Source organism: Aedes aegypti, unplaced genomic scaffold (assembly GCF_002204515.2).
Source record: "Aedes aegypti strain LVP_AGWG unplaced genomic scaffold, AaegL5.0 Primary Assembly AGWG_AaegL5_hic_scaff_561_PBJ_arrow, whole genome shotgun sequence".
Lineage (NCBI taxonomy): Eukaryota > Metazoa > Arthropoda > Insecta > Diptera > Culicidae > Aedes > Aedes aegypti.
The window spans coordinates 1-18,128 of record NW_018736238.1 but is presented as its reverse complement, the minus strand read 5'-3'; the positions used below and the strand labels follow the sequence as shown (position 1 = coordinate 18,128).

Genomic DNA, 18,128 nt, shown 5'->3' with positions numbered 1-18,128 from the left:
CCAAGCAGAATCATGAACATTTCAAGAAAATGCTTGGCATCGTAGGTTAAGGGGAGTATTGAGATGTGAGTAAATTGTAGTAACCTACGACCGGCTCATTATAGCCATACCTACCCTAGCAACGATTGTTTAACAACTACCGAAAACAAATGAAGGTTAACTTCTGCGTTCATGAGTCCTCTCATGGCGTAGTGATAACGCGCCCCAACAAGAGATCGGGGAGTCGTGAATTCGATTCTCACTGAGAAGACGTGTAACTTTTTCGCAAATCTTCACTTCAATTTGTCCATCTAATCCAATTGCAAATTATATGTTTTTATTTTTCTTACTTTTATTTGTTAGGCACTCCGTGCACTTGGCCACTACTATGCCGAGGATCATATATACAGAATCTATTTATATCCTAGTTCTTATTGCTATTTCTCTCGTACTGAGCAGGTAGAGGAGAGTGCTGCCGTTGGTCCAATCCATATCCATATCGAAGTCCATTGGTATGCGGTGGTTCATTTTGCCATGTATATGTGTCGTGTGAGGCAACAGCCTACGAAGAGGGTCAGTGTGTCTCAGTCACCATCCGATACTGACGAAGGATGGATGTGTTCCCCTATACACAGTCCTTCGTGCGGCGTCTTCTGGTGGCTGGACGGAGCTTTTTGTGGGGGGGATTGGGAGTCGAACCCATGACCTTCCGCTTACGAAGCGAAACCGTAACCTCGAGGCTACGAGACCCCCCCTGCAAATTATATGTAATGTTTAGCTTTTCGGTTGTTGTTAAACTTCAACTCGGCTGGTTAGCCGTAAACCACGATTCATAATTAAAAACAAGTAACGATTGTTTAGTTGTACAAACAAGCAAATAAATTTTCATTCGTTCTTCAGACTACAGCCTAACGTCTCAGAGCCTAACCAATAGAAGTATTAACCTAATGTCGTTTTCGTTTTTAGGAACTGGGTCGGTGATCAACACATAACCAAACAAACGTCAAGCAAATTGTAGTCCGGTCGAACCTGAATCGGGTTGGGGTTGAAACTGTGATTCAGAACGGGTTGCGCCAGTTCCAACCTAGGTTCAAAAACGAATTCGACATAAGAATGCTAATGTCGCTACTGCTCGTGTTACCAACATCTAGTTTGCCACGCGCTGACAGCTTGAGTACCGATCCTCAAAGTGTCAAATAAATGTTTAAATCATCCACTACAACATGGCATCGAACAAACAATGAAAAGATACAGTTAAAGGTGATAATAAACTAATTCAGTTTTGTGAGAACAGCGCCATTAGCGTTCTACTACTAACATTTCTATTGCCTAACCACACGTATTTTATTAACACTCTCTCAAGAGATTCACTATTTGTTTGTTTTTGTTGATCACATTTGAAATGGATCGAAAAAAAAAATACAACAACCGGTGCGTGAGCGTGCACGGAGAAAACGAAGTACACAAAAATGAGTTTTTTTAAACTCAAAATTAAGTAAAGACAGTGGAACTCAAGAATTGGGTGATTTCCATTCTGTCAAATACGTATATTTAACCCAACTTTTGAGTAGTTCGACTAAAACCCAAATTTGAGTAAAAAAATACTTGTTCATTTTATTGCATTTATACCGTACAAGTTTAATACTTAAACTTGCGTACTTTCTGGCAAAACTAGTTACGGAATCACTCGAAATGTCACTTAACGTATTTATAATTGCTACGAAAACGCAGTATATATAGACTGGATATTCATTTAATCACATGAAATAAGTTAATCGATCATTGAATTTGTCAAACACTCAGAAAACAAATAGTTGAGTAAAAACAACTCAACGTGAGGCATTCAAGCTGCGAACTACCCGTTGAGTAGTTTAAACTCAGTTTTGGATGAAAAAATGCGACAGCCATATTGAAAAGTCAACATTGCTCATTCCAGATTAGCCGTCATCGGCGTAAGACGTGATCGTAATTGTTATTGTTTTTTAATTATAAAAAATCAATAAATTACGATAGAAGTTTATTTAATACATTTTTGATAGCTAATCCTGAAGTTGTTTACCGGAATGCTGATTTACTACAGGTAAATATCCTTAATTTATTTCCCACCGAGGAGTTCGGTTTGCTGAAAAGTATAATGTAAAATCATCTCTTTCTTGTTTCAGGAATTCAGTTATCGTTATTGGTGCACAATTTCCGATGTCCAGAAGTGACTTAATGCCTTGCTCTCGATGGCTACCATCCTCTCCGAACTGCTGTTTGCCGTTACCTCCACCCACCGTTCACGATTCCCGGAACCGTTTCCGACGAACTATTGCTGAAAGTGAGAGGCTGATTGCTGAACAAAATGCGTGTCATTCGTTGCCTGCTTGCTGTTCCTGTCATTCCTAGCCTCCATGTGCCACCGTCGGGGTCGAGCTTTCCATTGGCGTTCCCAGTACATTGCTGCCGGTCCCGATAAGTTTGATGCTGCAGGTGAACTCACCCGATCCAAATTGTTTCCTGTGCTGATGTCGCCATTCCTGCCCTGCCACCCACGCGGTTGGGTTTTGAAGCAATTTTTTACTATTTTATTTTTTATGAATTAAAATAAAACAAGATAAATGTTTGTATCATTCAAGTTTAGTTCAGTTTATTTTGATTAATCACATAAACATAGCTTATGCGAATTGAATTTTTGACTACTGTTTTAGGTTGCATTTTAATCCGATTAAAATACCTATTTTTGAGTTTTTGCATCCAAGGTAACATTGGGTAAAAATCACCCACTGAGATAATTTTATGCGATAACTCAAATTTGGGTACTTGGCTATTTACTCAAATTTGGGGTAACGCACAAAGGTGCCAAGTTGGGTAGAAGGAACTCAAATTTGAGTACTTCGTTCTCTCCGGATGCGGTTTGGTCTATTCATTTTTGACAGGTTCATTTTTGGTATAAATTTGGACCAAAAAATGGACCACTGGTGAAGTTCCCCTTACAAAATAACCACTACATGAACAAAACATGAAAACAAATCAACATAGAGTGAAGCTAAAAACACCCTACGCTAAAAACACTCAAATGTGGGTAAAATAACAGCGGAAAATAAAGTGCGTGTAAAATACACTCCACATAAAAACTACACATAAGGGGTCATGCACAAATTACGTCACGCTCCGAGAGGGGGGGAGGTGGTCAAGCCAAGTGTGACAAGCCTTACAAAATTTTCGAAGGACCCATACAAAAAACGTGACAAAGGGGGGGAGGGGGTCGGAAAAGTCGAAATTTAGCGTGACATAATTTGTGTACCATCCCTAATTACTGAATTGTAACGACAGGTTACACCGCGGACTCTAACCACTCGGCTAAGGAAGGCCCAAACCTTCCTCATGTGATACTTTATTATCCTTTATTAGTACCATTTCAAACTTTACATCCTTTTCTTATATCTTGGTGTTATGTATTAGGTAACACTTTTATCATAATTTGGTTAAATTATTATGAAAATCAATTATTGAATTTTATAATAATGATTTTAGGAAATTACCATGCAAAACCCGTTGTATATTCTTGATTAAATGTATGAACGATCTTCGGTAAAAGCCTGACTTTTGCACAGTAAAACTCCAATAAGCGATCCTATAACATTTCCCCGAATACCATTACCCCGAAAACCATCACCCCGAAAGTCAATACCCCGAATGGTCAAGTACCCCGAAAACCAATACCCCGAAAACCATTACCCCGAATATCATTTCCCCGAATGGACCATAACCCCGAATTTTCTTGGCACGAAAAATAGAAGATCCGACAAATGAATCCCATATACCTATTTCATAGAATTTTGATTTTCATTTGAATTCATGTTCTTCATGTTATCAAAGATTTATTACACAGCGTAACAAAAATGACATTTTCGCGTGTCTCAAGGATCAAATTATGTGTCTCTAGTAGATTTGGGGTCGCTGAATCTGATGCCGTTCTCAGAAATATTCCAGCACGTCACAATTTTTAGCTACAGGTCACCAAAGTTGTATAAAACACTGGTTTCATGGATGTTTACATGAAATTTGAAGTATGTTTTAACAAACTTTTTTGTGATCTAATCCATCAAGCATGTAAAATAGGACTTAAACTTTCATTTCAGATATAATTTAGTTGAAATTGAACGATAAAGTTTAGATTGAACCGATTTTTTCAACAAGTTTGCAGTCTCCATACAAAATTATTCGTTTCTCTTATATGGCAAAATGCAATACTTTTCTGAACCATCGAAAAATAACTTTTGAGCATCGAAAATATTATGAAGTTTATTGATAAGCGTTGTTATACACATAAAGTTCGAATTCTGTGGCAAATTAGGCAAATAAATTGCCATACAAGCTGGCAAACTTGCATGCAAGTTGGCTGAAATAGTTAAATTGTGCATTTTTAACAGTCAATATCTCAAAAACTAGACGTGCTATGATATTTTTGAAAACGGCAATGGATTCAGCAACTCTTAATTAAATTAAGGGTGGGATTTTGGTGCTTGAGACAAAAACGTGTTCCGCAGTGTTATTCTTTTAATTAACAGCTTTTATTCATGAGCCAAGTGAGAACCCAAATTTTACTCACAGGCGTGTACTTGATTTTGTGAGAATGATTGTGTTCACAGCAATAAATCATTTTTCGAACTGATGATAATGCTGACATGTTAATATTGGAGACCTTTCCCGCCCTCTTTCAAAAGCGTTTTATTATTTGGTAATGCATAATTATATTTTTATATTTCTGGAGGCAATGCGAGTTCAACATATTCTAAAATGTCATTAGACTAAGGTTTGAAAAATGTCAGATGAAAATGTTAACTAATATTAAACTGACCACTATTTCAAAAGTACATTGCTAAAGAACAGCCTATGATAAAAGAAGAAAAAATCACTGTTGAATGCGTCAATAATTATGATGCCAACAATCACTTTGCTAGTGCAACTTCCGAAAGAATAGCCGATAACTAAAAGAAGGACAAATCTCTTGTTGGAAATTGTAATACTGACAAGATGTAATACAGACAAGTAGGGTGCAGAACCACTTCGGCACTCGCATGATTCAATTTGGCATGGGGGTTTTTTCTCGGTCGAATTGTCTGAAACTTTGCAGTAAGAAGCGATTCATAATGACGCATATTGTGGCCAAATATAAGCTCTGTAGTTTTCAAAAAAACCCCACTGCCCAAGTGAATCAAAAGTGCCAGGCTCCCTAATGCAGGGGCTTCATTTATTTTCATTCATTTATTTTTTGAAGTCACTGGCAACTTTGAATTTCGCTCAAGACTTGTCAGTCGAATTTTTTTACCGCTATCGCTCAAACTTCAACTCAAACGGTACAACTCGAAAGAACAGCCTATAACTCAATGAAGAGAAAATCATTGATTAAAATTTTTACACTGCCATTTTACAACCTCGAAAGAACAGCCGATGGTTGAAAGAATAAAAAATCATTAATAGGAATAGTAGTAGTTACTAAGCCGAAAACTTTCAGGCTCAAATTCGCGAGCTTCCTTGAAGAATTTCTTGAAGTGCATCACTGATTTTCGGGGAAGTGTCGTATTAGGGGAACTGGTTTTCGGGGTAATTTACCATTCGGGGTAATGGTTTTCGGGGTAATGTGTCATTCGGGGTAACGTTGCATTCGGGGAGATGGTTTTCGGGGTAATGGTATTCGGGGAAGTGTTATAGGACCCCAATAAGCTTATAAGGACGCATTTTTTTTTGTAAATTAGAATCAAAGACAAACAGATGTAACACTTAGAACTTAGAAAATTCCTTCTAAATCCACTGGAATACTGTTTCGTGCACCATTCAGTTTTTTTAACATTCACATAATAATAAAGGCCCGAGAAAACCATATCACCGCTAAATGTATTAATCAGAGCTCTTATTTCAGTTGACGCATTGTTGCCTTCCCTGGACGTCGATTTCGAGTGCGGAGTATATGACCACGAAGGCTGGAACGACGAATGGCCCTGGAGCGTAGCAATTTTCCACCGGAATCCGAGCACTGGTGCTTCCACACTAACATGCAGCGGTACCCTGATCAGCCTGAAACACGTTCTGACAACGGCCGAGTGTGTCGTGAATCGCACCACCGGGATACCGTTGCCCGAGGAAGCATTTGAACTGCACTTTGGCCTGTACCACTTGGATCAACGGAATGTGAATGAGCAAGTACGATACGCCAGCGAAGTTCACGTCCACCCGGAGCATTCCGTTAACAACGTAGCGATACTGGTCACCAACTGGACAGTTAGGAGTCCACCCTATGTGTCGCAAATCTGTATCGTTCCAGAGAACAACGCGGACTTCTGGAACTTGGAGGGTAAACGGGTCTACGTCACTGGGTGGCAAACTGTGGAAACCGGCAATCCCAACAATGATCACCAGTCTTGGAGCATCCATATCCTAGGTCGAGAAGCGTGTGACGAAGTCTCTTTGAGTCTACTGGGGAATCAGTCAACTCCGGGGCAATACTGTTCGGACTATCCTTATGGTGAGATCGTTTCATTTATAAATCTTAACTGTTATTCCATGCTTTTGTCTTTGAGGTAGAAGACGATTTGAGCATTGCTGATCGCGGATCAGGACTATACCATAGGTATCTGGAAGGTCCTTTGCTTGGAATTTGGGTTTTGGCCGGCATGGTTTCATCAGAAGTGAAAGGTAATGATACCGATAGGTACACTATGATTGTCAGTCTGCAGCCGTACATCAAGTGGATCGACGGAATCCTTACCGATAGGAAAACTCGAAGAATTAGCGAAAGAGGTATTTCTGGTGCAGGGAAGTGTGACTTGTATTCTATGACTGATTTTATTTCTCGATATTTAGAGTGCGATCGTTTCAACAGTATGTCCCAAAAAGCCAGCGGAGTTTGTGAAAATGCTGGGAGCACTATCGATGGAAATCCACCCCATGTTGTGAGTTTTACGATAAAGTTTTAGGTTTCAAATGATTCAATTTTATATGGTAGGTCAAACTCCTGAACGAAGATCGAAAATTCGTTTGCCTTGGAGTACTTGTGGAGGAAAGTCACATATTGACCTCTTGTCAATGCACACGGTAAGATAAACTTGTTTTATGATAAGATGAATGCATTACCTCTACATATTCACATTTATCTTATTCAGGCATCCACATAGACCGACAAAAGCTGAAATGAGCAATCACAGCGTATTGGATGTTTCAGGAATAATCTGTCATCCAGACAATAATCCTGAAAACTTTTATAGTGATGTGGCTGTGCTAAAACTGGCAACACCAATTCAAGTTACCAGTCAACTGATCCCGGCTTGTTTGGCCAACGCTCGGACGGAAAAACTCAAAGACGCCATGCTGCAAACCTTGCTCGTAAGGAGCTTAGATTGTAAGTATACTCACAAGCATTTTATGCATCACAGACAAACAGACGTAACAGTTAGCATAAATCGCGATTAAAATCATAGCCGCAAAGTATGCCTAATGCTAAAATCAAAGATGGGCCAACTAGTGGCGTTAGTGTGTAAACGTCTAACACAAACAAAAACGATACCAGTCCAAATAACTGCTCGTCTATGCTTGAACAATCCATGGCACAATTTAATGGCACAGATTCAATAAATCATTCTGTTTTTAGCGAAAAAACCCTCTCCACAATCCAAGTACGAGTACATCGGTACAGAAGAAGAATGCGACAAAATACTGCCCCCTCATTACAAGGACCAGTTCTTCACACCGAACCAGGCTTGTGTGATCAGCCCCCGATTGGAAGCGGACCAATTCAATGGCAGTATTGTGCAGTCTGTAGACAGTCGCGCTTGCAGTTTCACAGTGGTTGGCATTGGAAGCAGCGCGGTGGACAACTCGGACCTCGGTTCGATTCCGAACATTGGCATTGTCAATCGTGTTGCCCTCGCTCTGGATTGGATCGAGGAGGTTGTCTGGGAAGAAGAGTTCCCGACTCGGCCAAACTGGACGTTGGTAGAGAAAGTGACATCTGGCGCTGCTGCTGGAAGGTCATACGACCCATTAGAGCATTTATATATCGTAGTATCTCCACTTTTATTGATCAATTGTTTGCTTATCTTTTAGTCACTTTTTTATGAAAAAGATATATTGTTCATTAAAGTAGAAGTAAACTTTGAACCAAAGCGTTAATGATTAACGGGTCGCAATGATTGATTATGTGATTTATGGTTAAATTCAAGTTCATCATGATTAATGATTATGATTTATGATTAATTTTTTTGAAGTCATGATTACTGATTGTGATTGATGATTAAGTCAAAGTATGATTAATGATTATGATTAATGATTAAATTTCAATTTTAGATGATTAATGAATAAGATTAATGATTAAACTCAGTATGATTAGTGATTATGATTAATGATTATGATTAACCTTTACGTGAATGATGTGAAATTTGATTAAAATTTTTAATTTCAAAATAATCCTTTTTTAAATTATTAATCATCGTATTGGAAACATCGCGACACATTGCGAGCCTGCACTATACAAATCTCGTCCAGCACGTTATTGGCGAGTAGTATGTGGTCTTTCTATACCCAATAACTAATGCACTCTCGGCTTAGGCATTCAACAGTAGTCCGTTGTGTCCATGAGTCCTCTCGTGGTGTAGGGGTAACGCACTATATCTAGTGAACAGGGAGTCGTGAGTTTGATTCGCATCGAGAAGACGTCTTACTTTACCGCAAATTTTATATCAATTTTTCCCATTTAATCCAATTGATGTAATGTTTAGTTTTACGATAGTTGTTCAAAATTATGTACAGTGGGATTCCGTTTTTGGCAACAAAGTTGAAATTTTCAGTTGCCAAAAACGGAACCGTGCCAAAATCGGAACCCATATTTCAAATTTTATTTTTCAACTTTTGGTTTTGAAAACATCATTACTATGTTAATACATTATTTTTATAGAATCATAAGGCGTTGAGACTTCAAAAAGGTTCACTTCAAAGCATTTTCCCGAAGGGTTGTACTATGCTATGAATCTATAGCTCCGTAATGTTTAATCTGGCAAACATTTTTTTGGTGGCGTTTATACGCCTCAACGTCTTTAATTATTTTTAGAAGCTTCATGTATAATTTTTGTATAAGAGGGCCTTTAAAAATCAATAATCGCATAAGTGACTTTTATTGCAGAACTGGGCAGTTTCTTAAAACTATGAAAAAACACGAAAAAAAAAAAATTTTGTGTGTTTTTTTTAAGATGTATTTTCGAATCAAAAGCGCTGGGTATTGCAAAGCGGCATGAGCTTTTTTTCTAATAAAATTACCATTTAAAATCAGTTTAACTTTTGGAGCGTAAAATTTGAAAAATTCGGTAAGTTTAGAATTGCTCCTTCAATTTATGTTTCTGATAAAGTAAAGCATTTTATAATGAATGGTTGACTGCATCGAAAGGGCAAACATAAACATGAAATGATGCATAAATGTGACTTGTAACCTACGTGACCTACCTTATGAAATCAACTGAAATTTACAGGATCCTGTTATGAAACCTCAAGAATCTCATAGGAATCATCAGGTTCTCATAGGAAATCTACATCAAAAACGCTTGAGCTCTGATGCATCTTGCCAAGCATCCGTAGGATCTCGCATATAGTTCATAGGATCTTGCTAAGGAATTACCACTAGCATACCTCAAATTCCTCTAGGAACCTTTTCAAAATCTCCAAGCTTTCGCCGGAAATATTAAAAATAAATTTAGAAATTCACATTATCCCGCTTAAAATTTACAGGACGCCCTAGAGTTTATTAGGAATCACCAGATTTTGGATGTAATCTTCCATAACCAATTATAGACTCTAAAGATCCCTCAACAAGCCCTCAGTGTCCACTTGGAATCTGCAGATATCCTCATGAATTCGTTAAAATTTCTGAGAAGTTCCATAAGAATAAAGAATCCTAGAAGGATTCTCCAGGGTACAGTAGGAAACTCATAGACTCAGCTTGTAAGGAACATTTTGGTGATGTTGAGACCCGTATCCATGATTAACAATCTTGTACAGAATTCTGAATCGTCTCTTAACAAATCTAACGCCTTACAGAGTCTATAGAAAAGAGGGAACGTAGATTTAAATTGTTGACGCAGAAATATCAATATACACACCAATACCACAGACAAAAAAATAAAACACTCTCAGTCGTATTTATCGCACGCTTCAATGATATTATTTAGAATAAATTGTAGTTTGGACTGTATTCGCATTTGTCATGTCATTTAATGAAATTTATTAAAAGTTATGATACACGAAATTTTGCTGTACATATTTGTATCTATTATTGCGGTGTGTTTTTACATGCGCAATCTATGTAAATCCATATATGACAATGGATAAAAATGAGAGACAAAATTTTATGAAAATGTTTGTGTACGTACCCGTGAGTCATATTTTTTGTTGCTCTTGCTCGGTGCTGTGTTTTTATGTTCAAACAGCTGTTCCAAATCTGAAGAACAGTGTTTTTTATTTTAGCACCTACTGGAAGACTCAAGTGGGCTGGTTACTTAATATGAATGCATAAGAAAAGAGATTGGTCTTTAGTTGAGCTACTGGTGCAGATTACTGGCCTCATGCAACGTTGCCAATGTATGACCAATGACCATTTTGAAGTTAAAAAGCGCGTACGCGAGTCCTTAGTAGTTGGTAAGATTTGGGGAAATATCGACGAAAATGAACCTCTGGAATGTAATCGGTGTGGAGTTCACATGCTATTCAAATGACTAAAGCAACAGACACGATAATATTAACAAAAAATTACAAATTTTAATGGTATTGAAAAATGTTGCCAAAAACGGATCCATTTTGTTGCCAAAATCGGAGCATGCCAAAAACGGAATCCCACTGTATTTCAGTTGTCTTCTAACGAAATTCCGTAAATATCAGGATTGCTGTTTGTCATCAGAACTGCGGGTATCGATTCGAAAATTACGATAATTTTTTTTCGGTATTCAGTTGGAGCTGCCTGACAGCTTAACTTGTCAAGGCTGAACCCTATTCGAAAATAACGATAATTCTGGATTCAATTGCGTGGAGTACTGGAGTAGCCCCCTAAGATTCAGTAGGCACTTTCATATCGAGTCCCAAAAATTAAGAGTATCATGATTAAAAATTTGATGATTGAACGAAAAATCATTCTGAGAACTGTTTGATTCAGATTTTGCTAAGTGTACCAATATATTTTAAGAGTGTGATGCATTCGTTGCATACTTAAAGGTGTTTAGGGCATCTAATTTCATTTAATGTTATGAATAATCATTAATCATCCATTAACATATGATTAAAGTCCCGAAAGGTGCACTAAACAACTTAAAGTATGCGACCAATGGGTTATACACTAAGACTAGATAATGATGATGATATTACTTAACAAACAATCCTAAATACAAATCTTTTGAACTCGCCATTAATTGCTCTGGATCAAAAGCCAGCATCCTGGAGAAAGTGTATATTGGTCTTTTGAAGCGTAGCTTGCGACACATTCATGAATTATCAAGTTTTAAGTGAATGTTATTGATGCACTTGAACATATGCCGGGGTGTTAAGGTTTGTTGATTTCCCGGTGAAAGTATTCAAAATATTGGTAGAAAACTAGTCGGATTTCAACACTTAACTTCATAAAAGAAAGAAGAGTGTAGAAAAAAATCATAAGTAAGGTGAGCAAACTCTGGTAAACTCTAATATGCTGTTTATCTTGTGATTGATAGAATATTATAATAAGTTAAGGTGAGCAAATACCTTTCTAGTGATTTTTAGTATTTTTTTGTATGGTGATGTGCTAAAATTCAATTAGTTGTTTATTCATACTTCAATAATTCCTCCGAAGTGAAAGTGAACCATTTTATTGGTTGTTCTGAAACCTAGCTTTCCATCTTAAACTTCATGAATTTTGCGAACGAAGCCATTGATTTCATTTTCAAGAGAATTATTGGAGTATAAGATATCAGATTTTTCGAAAGAATTGTTAGGCATATTCAGTTGATTCTACCCCATTACCCCGAACCCCATTTCTCCGAATGCCATTAACCCGAACGCCATTACCCGAATTCCAAAACCCGAACGACCGATCACCATTATCATCATGGTAAGATAATCGTAAATTCGGATAAATAGCATTCGGAGTGATGGAATTCGGAGCAATGGAATGCGGGGTGATGGCATTCGGAGTAATAGGGTAGAATCATCCAGTTGTTTATATTTTCTGATTCTACGTTAAAGTTTGAACCAGCACTCAAAGTTTCATAATTGTCCGTGCTCTGGAACTATTTCAATAACACGTATGGAAATCTCTTGTGAAACTACCACCCCCTCTCTAAATTTAACTTCGAGAAGATTTAATAATTTGAAATATCAATCTAAAGATATTGAAGCGCAATAAAATTGTGATATACTTAGAAAAGCTTTGAATAAGCTACAAAACGCTGCAAATAAAATATTTAAACAACCCCATTCTTGAAGAAATGTTGAGTAAAATCAGTTTGAACATTTGGTTGGAATTTTCTAACGAGATCTTTATGAGAAACTGGAAAAATATTTTTTTCAAACAATGTTGTAAAGGAATTTTCATCCTTCCTTGATCTGAATCTAGATGTCAGTAAAAATGGTTTAATATTAAAAATTTGCTTCAAAAGATTTTTATTTCTATTTATTTTTTATTTATGATTTTTATATTCATTTATTTTTTTATTGCTAACCAAGGGAACAATTGAAATAATCCGATTGTTGCATACTTCAACGCGTTTAGTGCATTAGGGCATTTAAGGGGACACGGGAGACCGTGTTAGTTTCCTTATCTTTTGTCTCATTCTAACAATCATCATCAAAACTTTGTGGAAGCAAATCTCGAGTTTTAGTGAACCGATGAAGCTGAAAATTTATTGGGTTGTGCACTACATATGTAGAATCATAGTGATACATTTTTTGCATCGATATATGGAGTGGTTTTGGGATTTGCTATTTGAAATGGATAGGGTGATTATGATGACGTCCCGTGCGGCCTTAATCATTAGCCTTTGAATGACTACCATTAATAATGATTATTGATAAAAATGATGATTAAATTGCATGTCACTAAGGCACCGTTCACAAATCACGTCATGCTCAAAGGGGAGGATGGGGAAGGGCAGGCTCATGTGGTACGACTCAAACAAAATTTTGAAAACTCTCATACAAAAAGCATTACGGAGAGAGAAGGGTTTAAAAATTTTATTTTTTAGCGCTTTGTATGCACGTATGCAACGAATGGGCCATAAACATGTAAATGAATTACTTTACTCATTATTGAAGAGGATAATTCAAATTGAAAAGCTTTAAGGCGAAATAGGCCGTCATTGAAATTTGTAAGCGTCGTTGATGATTGTTGCTAATTCAACCCACGATTTCGAATAAAAAAAAAATAAGTTGGTTTTGCACTGATACAGCTGAAAAAGCATACTTTATGCATGTTAGCGCGTACAGTGATGCATTCTATAGTCAATATAAACTATCGAGACTGAGTTTTATCACTTTGAAATGCAAGCTGAAAAGTCATCATTGTTGCCATAACGAATGAGACCCAAGTAAAAATGGTGCAAAAATCAAAACTGAAAAAGCAGTTTTCTCTTTTATTCAGTGGATATTTTCAGGCGATGTAGGATTGCAAACATCAAACGTGAACAAAAACAGCAAAGAGCTATTGACAGAAATACCACCTACTAGGGGAAAAGGACTAATTTTCGACCTCGCAAATTTTTAGTGCAAATTTTCGGATTTTCATACAAAGTACACAAACATCTTATGAACGGCTAGAAAACTAGTGCTTGGTCGAAATTTGGTGATCTGCGCCTATAAGCTCACAAGCGTCCAACCGGGTCTTTGGATTCGGATCAAATACAACTGAGAAAATGCACCGTCTTACTTGCAGGAAATATTTAAGGGTCTTTTTAGTCTTATGATAACGTCCGCGGATATGAAACAAAGCCATGCTGTACTTGGTTGTATTTTGAACTTCCGTGGGCATAAGCTATCATTGTTCTTGTCACACGATATAAGAAATGCAAAATTTATTTATACATTAGAAAGCAATGTTGTAAAATTTGTCGAATTTTGTTCAATGATTGATTGATGATTGATTAAATGTTTGATTTATGATTAGGATTATGATTACTGAATAAAATTGGCGATCATCATGATTATGATTAATGATTAATGTTTAAAACATTATAATGCAATGATTATGATTAGTGATTAATGATTAACTCTTATTTTTGAGATTAATGATTAACATTTTTGATTAATCATAATCATTAATCATTAATCATGATTAAATTTATGATTAATCATTAACGCTCTGCTTTGAACATTCATGATTGTATTGACTTTTTCAAATCCTTCATTAGTATTACAAATATCACATTCAATTCTTATATCTAGGTGTTCTGAGTTAGGCAACACTATTCTTATTCGGTGAATCTAAACTAAGCTATTGTAAACATTTTGTTATCAACATATAACAATTCATTTGCATAGCAGTCCAGATGATTGATGTGTCCCATGATATGGATTGCAATCATCTAATTGATATACTTTTCCAGCGTCCCGGGCGTAGCGTAGCGTAGCGAGCAATGGTTGACCATCAGTCTTGGCATCACGCGAATGGAATCTCGACTTACATCCAAACCTTTTCACCACGCTCGCAAGAAAGCTTCGGGGATTATAGAATGTTACCATTTTGCCATTTAGCAAATCGCTTTGCCAACCGTGAAGAGAACTTTGACGTACTAAAAGGAAAAAATCATTGTGTGAAATTCTTCTACCATAAATCCCACCTTCCTCATCGCCTACATTTGCGAAAAAGAGTCCGCTTTCTCATTGCCATAAATAAAGTAATGTGAGGGGACCCATCACCCCTGGACCGGTCCAGGATCTTTTCGTAATGGAAATTTCCTATCATCGTACCTGTCACACGATATACGACTGCCAAAATGGCAACTTTGGCAAAGAAAGCTCTCAGTTAATAACTGTGGAAGTGGTCATAAGAACACTAAGCTGAGAAGCAGGCTCTGTCCCAGTGAGGACGTTAATGTCAAGAAGAAGAAGAAGAAGAAGAGGGGGCGCATACAAAGGTAATCTTGTATGATTTTTCGACCAGTGCTCAAACAAAGAATGAACAAAGATACATGCTGTACAGATTTTATCGAGCAGGAGACCTGTCAAAACTGGAACATGACGTCACACTTGTTGATGAGTACTCTAGGGTCAACCAAATGAAATTCAACTTAGTGTTTGAATGTAAGCACACTCTCGGACACATGATATTAACACTAGTAGAATTTTTCAATTCACGTTTCAGAAAATCTAGAGCTCATCTGTCGCAAGCCTGCGCAACACACCGATTTCTGCCGGGTGGACTAACCAATTCGGATGCGATAATACTGAGTACGGACATACACTCCCGTGCAAAAGTTTGGGTTCACCCCCTAAAAAACATACGAAAGTGTTCTGTCCATATCTCTGTGATTACACGTCCAATTGAAACCCTTTAAGCGAATTCGAAAAGGCAAAGAGTTATTCTTACTTCGTATGTATTTTTCCAAAAATATTTTTTTGAATTTTGTATACTAAATTGTTACTTAAAGTTGTGACATTTTTCTAAAACACACTGAAAAAATCATATCTAATTTCCTCAGCATTGGATCGACCAAAATTTTGAATCAAAGTGTCATTAGAATCGTAATCTTATATTCTTTGAAGAGACCCAAGAAAATTTTTGGTGGAAAAATCTGGAAAGTTTGCAAATCAGTGAAACAGTCAGTCAAGTCATCGTGCAAAAGTTTTGGTTCATCAGAGCCGCACGCACATAATTTTTGTCAATATCTCTGCCATTTTCAACCGATTTTAATAGTTTAAAGCTTTTTTGAGCGCAAATAATGGCGCGTACATGATTGGTTTTGAGATTTCAAAGATTTAAGTAAGTTCAGGTGTACCCAAACTTTTGCATGATACACCATACTGAGGGGTGAACCCAAACTTTTACACGATGACTTGACTGACTGTTTTATTGATTTTTGACAAGTCCTCCAAAAGGGACTTGAAATTGAAACTAATAAAATCAGTTGAACTGGGGAGAGTGCACTGTTGGGTTTCTTTAATAAAGGGAAACTAAAGTCGACTGTTTCCAGCTAGGTGTCAGAATCGTTATAGCAAACACGCTTATAACAAACATCTCAGTCCTTCCCTCTTCAGAAGTTCAGAATACAAATTTCTAGTTTTGACAATTATATTCAATTCATAATTCAGAGCATTCAATAAAACATTCAACGAGTATAGAATTTTTTTGAACATCAATTCGAGTTTCACAACCTTTTTACTTATAAACAAAATCATTATCATGGTTTACTCTTCGTTTTCGTTGTGAACGCCTTGGGACCATCCGGCGATTTTTCTCTTTCAAGATATGGGCTATCCACACTTTCGACCATCCTTCTCTTCTGTCCACGTCTGATCTCTTCTTCTGTAAATCCTCGAAAACTCCTCCTGGCTTTACGGGCTTTTAGCTCCGGGTGACTAGTAGTTGACTGCGATGCGCCATGGTTGGCCACGCTTCCAATTCGCACCTGGAATGTGTTGCGAGAGAGCCTTTTAGTAAAGTTTGCTTTAAGCCATTAGCTGTTGCAATGAGGATTTTATGATTCTTGTACCACAATTCGTCTCCAGCTGTCAGACTGTCAAAAGGATCAGGTGATTCTGTTTGAGAACCACCATAAGCTTTTGAATTGAAATCCTCATCCATTGGAGTTGAGTTTTACTCTTAATTAAATCTTCATGCCACAGCTTGCTCCATCAAAAACTTTTTGTAGCGAAGTTTAGGGACAGCTGTTGCCACATTTCTATCTGTACCGAAGGCCCAAAAGTCTTTTTTTATCTGTACCAGAGACTTCTAATAATCTGTACCCACAAATCTGACCACATCCAATAAAAATTTAGTTGAAAAATCCTAATGAACTTGGAAATTTAACATAGTGTTTTTATTGAAATAATTTCACTATTATATAATTATTATTCAATTCTATGTGAAATTGTATCTTTCATGAGGTGTTGTGTAAATTAGTTACAATTTTCATGTATCTTTTGGATTTTGTGTCTCAAAATTACCAATTTCCAAATATCTGTATCAATCTGTACTTATTTCGTAAAAATTCTGTAATCTGTACCGTACAGAATCTGTACCAAAAACTATCAAAAAATCTGTACCTTTCCAGATAAATCTGTAACTTGTGGAACACTGGTTTAGGATTTAGTAAGTCCAATATTGTTTTCGGCCATGTATGAGAAAAATCATTTTTGAAGGATATTCCCCTTCAATAGAAAGACAGTTGTTTCTGTAGTTATTAAAACAAATTAATCTGGTCCTCCATGTCCAAATGGGAAAATTCTGGATCAAGTAAAAACTTTTTTAAAACATCTTTTACGGTTCTCACCAACCTTTCAACCTGACCATTACTAGAAGGGTTATAAGGCGGACTTTTTAGAACATTTATTCCCTGCCGTTTTAAAAAATTTACAAAAGCATGCGCATTAAATGGAGGACCCCCGTCTGATACTAATACATCTGGTAAACCAAATCTAGCAAACAAAGCTACTAATTTCTTCAAAACTTTATCACAATCTGTACCATTTCTCATCAACTCTATTTCAACCCATTTAGAATAACTGTCAACTACTAACAAGTAGGAACGGTGCTCAAAATAAAAAAAATCTATGTGTATTCTACTGAATGGTCTCGTCGTTGGGATCCATTTTGAATTGATTTTGGTTTTTGGAACTATCATCATGCTGTTGCAAGTATCACAAGTAGTCACATACCGTTCAATATCGGAATTGATTCCAAACCAATATACACATTGCCTAGCTAATCGCTTCATTTTGACTATCCCTGCATGATTGGCGCGTAAAAGTTTCAAAAATTGCCATTTTTCATTGTTGCTGGTATGACAACTCTGTTTTGATACAGTAGACATTCGTCTACAAACTCCAAGTCCTGTTGATTAGCGTATACATTCAATGTATTGCTTGTTTATTTTAGCTGGCCAACCATTTGGTCATGAATGAAATAATATTTTTGTACAAATGAATCGTTTTTAATTCTGTCTTAT

General features: G+C 36.8%; 1 protein-coding gene and 1 long non-coding RNA gene across 2 annotated transcripts; both read left to right on the top strand.

The window, feature by feature from the left end:
• The first annotated feature begins 1,595 nt into the window (after positions 1-1,595).
• Positions 1,596-2,596, top strand: LOC110681193. Its single transcript, XR_002503119.1, has 2 exons — positions 1,596-2,059; positions 2,142-2,596. It is a non-coding gene; the product is annotated as an uncharacterized LOC110681193 (long non-coding RNA).
• A 3,288-nt stretch (positions 2,597-5,884) lies between these two features.
• LOC5572393 lies at positions 5,885-8,096 on the top strand (the record flags this gene model as incomplete). Its single annotated transcript, XM_001653997.2, is given in 6 exon segments — positions 5,885-6,487; positions 6,547-6,762; positions 6,826-6,914; positions 6,968-7,056; positions 7,125-7,360; positions 7,610-8,096. Coding segments are annotated over 6 exon segments (1,688 nt in total), but the record flags the coding sequence as incomplete, so codon positions are not given.
• Positions 8,097-18,128: the final 10,032 nt, after the last annotated feature.